The 6,000-nt window shown below is 50.3% G+C and overlaps 1 protein-coding gene across 1 annotated transcript in view; it reads right to left on the reverse strand.

Annotated features, from left to right (window-relative positions):
- The window catches only part of LAMA1 (laminin subunit alpha 1), a 165,748-nt gene extending 159,960 nt beyond the window's left edge, over window positions 1-5,788 (reverse strand). The window contains exon 1 of the mRNA XM_033439381.2: window positions 5,505-5,788. Coding sequence (XP_033295272.1) covers window positions 5,505-5,577 — 73 coding nt within the window. The 5' untranslated portion in view covers window positions 5,578-5,788. The remainder of the gene's footprint in view (window positions 1-5,504) is intronic.
- Between the last annotated feature and the right edge of the window lie 212 nt (window positions 5,789-6,000).

A 6,000-nucleotide genomic window follows, 5' to 3' on the forward strand; every position in this document is an offset into this window, starting at 1 on the left:
ATGAACCCAGCTGGAGTGCAGCATTTTACACTGAAATAGCTCCCTGGCAGGCATGTCCCAACAGAACCCAAGTTCACGAACTTACCTAAATTACTTCTATAAAGGAGTTTCTTCTCCTCATTAATTTTGAAATGCATTTATTTACTCAATTGTCCATGGATACACGCTAGGATTTTAGAAATAAAACGAGTAAAATAATTATTTGCAAGCATGTAAATAAGCTACATACATCCTTCTTAGGAGACTATAGTTTATCTTGTTCATCCAAACATTTCTGAGGAATATCAGTAACAGGTTCAGCTAAGGTCTCAGAGCAAGAGTTCTCTCTGGTTATCTCCACTTAACTTTGTATTCAAGGTACAGGTACAGGCTTAACTTTATTCATCAGGAATTATTATTATTACTTGTTGATGTTGTTTTTGTTGTTTTGCGGTACGCGGGCCTCTCACCGCCGCGGCCTCTCCCGCTGTGGAGCACAGGCTCCGGACGCGCAGGCTCAGCGGCCATGGCTCACGGGCCTAGCCGCTCCGCGGCATGTGGGATCCTCCCGGACCGGGGCACGAACCCGTGTCCCCTGCATCAGCAGGCGGATGCTCAACCACTGCGCCACCAGGGAAGCCCAGGAATTATTTTTAAAATTTAAGTTTTTCTGTGTCTGCCATTGTCGTTCCAGTAATACATCATACTTTTTAGAAAAATAAATAACACACTATCCTTAACTTCTGATAGAGTTATTCTTAAACTTAACCTCTCTACATCATAAATCGTCTAAATATATATTTTTTTAATTATTTACAGCTTCAGGAATAGCTTATTAATGCTACAGTAAGCAATACTTTCAGAAAGAGTACAGGGTCATGAAAGCAATCAATGAGCTAGTTTTTAAATTCCAAAAGATCTAGGAAACAAGGCTCCAATACCGTCTGTCAAAGGCCACGTTGAAAGGGACAAGTTGGAAAGTGAAAAGTCGGTAAGTGTAGACATTGATTAAGTGATGCATTTAACATCCGGCAGCAGGGATATTAAAGAAATAGCATGAAGGAAAGGCAGTGGAGATAGGAAGAGTGTTTCCTGTTTTATCAGGAAATAACTAGTACCTTTCTTATACTATTAGGAAGTGCTAGGGAGGAAGCAGGTTTTAGGAAGCAGCTTGCTTTTAGGAGTTACATGAAGAAACATGTAAGGAAAGATACTCAAGAAACTCAAAACCGTAGTTGCCTCAGAAGTAGGTGACTTAACCTTTTCTATATACCCTTTGGTATCTTTTGAACTTTGTACCATGGGCATGGATTACCTATTCAAAAATAGTTTTTAAAGTTACTTGATTCGTGAATAAAGATATTAATCTCAATGTGGCTCAACCAAGACAGGTGGTTATTAACCACCAGGAACATGGCACAGCGATGGACATCCAGTTGGGAATAAAACAGCCCCTGCCCTCAGGAAGCCCAGGTCAGTGGCTGAGACAGATCAGTGAGCCACTTGCTTAGGCCACCAGGAGAAGGACAACAATAGTGCTAAGGGACCAGAGCACCAGGAGTCCAGGGAAGGGCACATCATAAATACTTCAGCAATGACGGTACCGGGGAGGTTTCTGGGGGTTTTAGACTGCAAATGGGAGGCTTGTCCAGCACTGAATAGCCCATGTGCCCGGCATCACTGGTCAGCTATGAACAGGGGCACGTTCGTCCCCAGGTAACACCCTGAGCTCTGGGCCAGCAGGCCAGCTGGGTCCCAGCCTCCTCCTTTAGCCCCATGGGATTCTCCAATGTCATTTTGTGTGTCTGTGTTATGAAATCAGGAGTTTGAGAGGCGTTAGTCCAAGCCTATAGGGTGGTACTTCTAGAAAAATCACGGTGATGGTGGTGCCGAAGATGGAGAGGAGAGGAAGAGGGAGGCCCAATGAGAGAATCGTCACAATATTTCATGGGAAAGACAAACAGTTCCTGAGCCTAGTCAGCAGTGGGGACAAAAATGGGAGATGGATTGCACAGATTTTCAAAAGGTAAAATCAACAAGTCTTAATGCCCAAATGAATGTGGGTCCAGGATGGTGAGGACGCACCACAGGCGGGACAGTTAAGACCATCACCATGGACTGCGTGCCTATGATGCTGACATGCCCAACGCTGGGCCAATTTTCTCCCTGTGTTACTGAATCACATCAGTTCTCTGCATTTCACAGATCCAGAGATGCTGAGAAACTTAACCAACATCACGGCTCGTCAAAGTGACGGGTCTGGCATTTGAGCCCAAGACTACTTGATTCCAAACCCAGATTCCAAATTCCAGAGAATACAGCTGGCAAGAGGGCCTCCCAATAGTTCTGTGCAAAATAGTAATAATGATGCTTAGATAATGCTTATTGAGGGCTGATCCTGGGTTAGGCACTGTTCTAAGAACTTATCTTGCATTCTTTCATTTCATCATGAACAGCCTCTCCAAGGAGGCACCATTACTACTCCCACTTACAGATGGTGAAACCAAAGCACAGAGAGGTTAAGTAACTTGCCCAATTTCCCACAGCTTGTAAAGCCAAAAAGTAAAACACCTAAAGCTTAAAGGCACATCTTGTCCTTTCTCCATAAAAACCTACTGTAGGGCTTCCCTGGTGGCGCACTGGTTGAGAGTCCGTCTGCCGATGTAGGGGACACAGGTTCATGCCCCGGTCTGGGAAGATCCCACATGCTGCGGAGCGGCTGGGCCCGTGAGCCATGGCTGCTGAGCCTGTGCGTCCAGAGCCTGTGCTCCGCAGCGGGAGAGGCCACAACAGTGAGAGGCCCGCGTACCGCAAAAAAACAAAACAAAACAAAACAACCTACTGTAGATGATAATGAATATCTGTAGAAACTTATGAATTATTCTAAAATTGTAGGGTGTCTCAAGGAAGATTACCTTGAAATAAGTGGTCATATAAACATTTTACAATACTCGGATTCTAAGAGTGGCACGAGACACTAGGGAACAGCATGTGTTTATTTCACATCCTTGTTGCATTTGAATTCTCGATCGTGCTATATTAACTACAGATGTAGGCTTTATATTAATGTCTGGAAAAGTGGAAGAGAAAAAAGGAATGGGCCAAAGTCTGGGATACGTAGGAAGTGGGCAGTGATGTTTTTATTACACAATCCTTGTTTCCAACTGCTAAAATAAGTATTTTTTCTTGGCCCTTACTTGGGGAATACAGCTACAGGAAAGAAAAATGCACCTCTGAAAGCCATTCAGGTACACACTTCACTGGAGAGCACATACACGCTAAATTTGAATGCTATATCATTTATGAGAATGAAGTAAATTTCCTCTAGTCATAGAACAGATTTTTTCCCCTATCCTTGGAATTGTCTATTTTTACTAAGAAAAAAAAAAAAAAAAACAGTTCAAAACAAGAGTTGCTGAGCTGACCTGTGAAGCAACTATAATCCATGTAATTGCCAGCTGTGGACGTAACACAACATTATTGTTAGAAATATACCACCTAGTATTTTATACTTAGGAATAGCTCACTTTGCACAGGTTACATCTCAAAGGAACTGAGCTATTGGGTCACATACCATGAGATGTAAAGTAATCCAGAGAGGCTGTGAAATGACAGAGAATTCCTAATAATCTGAACGCTATGATTGCTTTAAAAAATATAAGCACCAGATAACTAACTCACTGATGATGCTAGTCAGAATTATTTTATTATTATATTATGACCAGATTACACCATTTCACTAGTCATTCATGCTATATACATGGGGTCCCAACTTATATTTTAAAAAGTCAAAACTCCCTTAAAGGTGCCTGTTAGGAAGGGTGATGGTTGTGGGGTAAGGACTGAAAATCTGGAAGGTAGTGTGAAGGATTCAAAGGCTCCCACGCAGTGGGTGGTTTTCCGCAGCATCTTAAAGCAGGAAAGCCCCACGCGGTCCCACTTTCTCCAAACACCATTCACAGCCGCCCAGGCCAAGTACTGAGCCCAGAGGGGGGCGGAAAACACTCAGGGCATCTCCCCAGTCCAGGACTTTCAATTTCTTAGAACAAGGAAGCTGAGTCCAGCTGCTCTCCCTCCACCCTGTGGGAAACCAGGCTTTTCACTGTCAGCAAAACGAGAGAAAGGCGCTCAGCTCGAAGAGTCCAAGCCCGCTCTCCCGCAAGGCCGGCCCCTTTCTTCCCGGGATAACTATGTAAATTCCCTGCATCCCAGCCCCCGCCTCGCGCAGAACGGACGCCCAGCCATTCAAAGCGTGTCGCTCGCTCCGGTCCAGCGCTTCCACCACGAATGCGCCAATGAATGGGACGGGCTGCAGAGTTCACAGCTCAGCACGATGCCAAACACCCATCTTTCCCACGGGGTATTTCGCGTTCTGCCTGCCTACTTTTTTTTTTTTTTAATTGGAGTTTAGTTGCTTTACAATGTTGTGTTAGTTTCTACTGTACAGCAAAGTAAATCAGCTATACGTATACATATATCCCTTCTTTTTTGGATTTCCTTCCCTTTTAGGTCACCACAGAGCCTTGAGTAGAGTTTCCTGTGCTATACAGTCGGTTCTCATTAGTTATCTGTTTTATACATAGTAGTGTATTGGCATATATACACCGCCTACCTACTTTTGGCCTGTACTTTCCTCCGTTTTTAATGGCACGTGTATTTGTGGGAGCAAGCCCGCGGTCACGTATTGCATACATTAAGACGTTTTCAACAAATATTTGTGACCGCCTAGCCAACAGCCGGCGCCGAGAAGCCTTAGCCTCTGGGGAAAGCGGGCACGGTGTTGTCCACAGAAACCGGAGGGGGGTTTCCCTTTCTCTGGGGCACTGACAGAAGCTTTGAAAGTTCGCTTCGGGTTTCTGTCCTTCGCCAACGTTGCCCCGCGAGTCAGCGTGTCCGCGCAGCCAGCCAGCGTCCAAGTTCCCGCTCCCTCACCCCGAAGTGACCACCGTCTATGCTGCGAGGGAACGGCCGGTTCGGTCACTTCGGGGCCTGCACCCAGCGCGCCCGGGAGGCGCGTCCGGGCCCTGTACGCCGCCCGCGGCCGGTTCCCACGTCCTCTCCTCCCCGCGCACTACCCGCGCGCCGGCCCGCCCCGAGTGGCCATGGGACCGCCCCCTTTCCCGGCCGCGGACCACCAGCTTTCCGCCGCCGGTCAGTGGCGGGGACTCTGTGGGCGCCTTTCCCATTCATTCTCCGCCCACCCGCCGCAGCCCAGACCGAGAGCCGGGCCAGCGCGGCTCTCCATAGGGGCTCCCGGGTCGCCAAGCCAGACCCGGGGACCCAGAGCCCGAGGAGGGGAAGCCCGAGGCGCGGATGAGGGGGCTGCGTCCGTCAGGGGTGCTCCCCCAGCCCTCTCCCCACCCCGGCCGGGCGACCTTTCCAGGGGCCGCGCGGGAGACCCACGTGTCTGGTCCCCGCTCAGGGGTGAACGCGGATGCGCGCACCGACCTCAGGCGCGGCCAGGCGTGGGGCTTTGTCCCGAAGCCTCCCGCCCACCAGGGGACCGGGACGCGACCCGGGCTCACCTCTCTGCTGGCCCTGCACGGCGACCCAGAGCAGCGAGGCCAGGAGCGCCAGCCCCGCGCCGCCGACACGCATCTCGTCTCTGCCGTTCGGGTGGCTCCGGGGAAAAAGCGGCGACCGCGCGCCGGGACTCCGCGGAGCGCGAGTCTGCGCTCCTGCGGGCCCCTCGGACACACCCCCGCCGACCTCCGCCGCGCCCGGCCCCGCCCCGCGGCCTTCATCGGAGACCCCTCCCCCTGGAGACCTCCACCCCCAGCTCGGAGACCCCTCCCCAAGGAGACCTCCCACCCACTCCGAGAGCCCTTCCCATGGAGGCTCCTCCCCCCGGAGACCTCCCCCCGCCCCGAGAGCTCTCCTCCCCCTCTCCAGAGACCCCTTCCCACAGAGACTCCCTTCCCCCAAGGCCCCTCACCCCCGAGGCCCCCGCGCTCGGCCCGCGGGGACCGCCAGAGCCATCCCACAACTCGGAGGTGGCGTGGGGGTCGACCCGCTGCAGCC

The sequence above is a fragment of the Orcinus orca genome, chromosome 15 (genome assembly GCF_937001465.1).
Source record: "Orcinus orca chromosome 15, mOrcOrc1.1, whole genome shotgun sequence".
NCBI lineage: Eukaryota > Metazoa > Chordata > Mammalia > Artiodactyla > Delphinidae > Orcinus > Orcinus orca.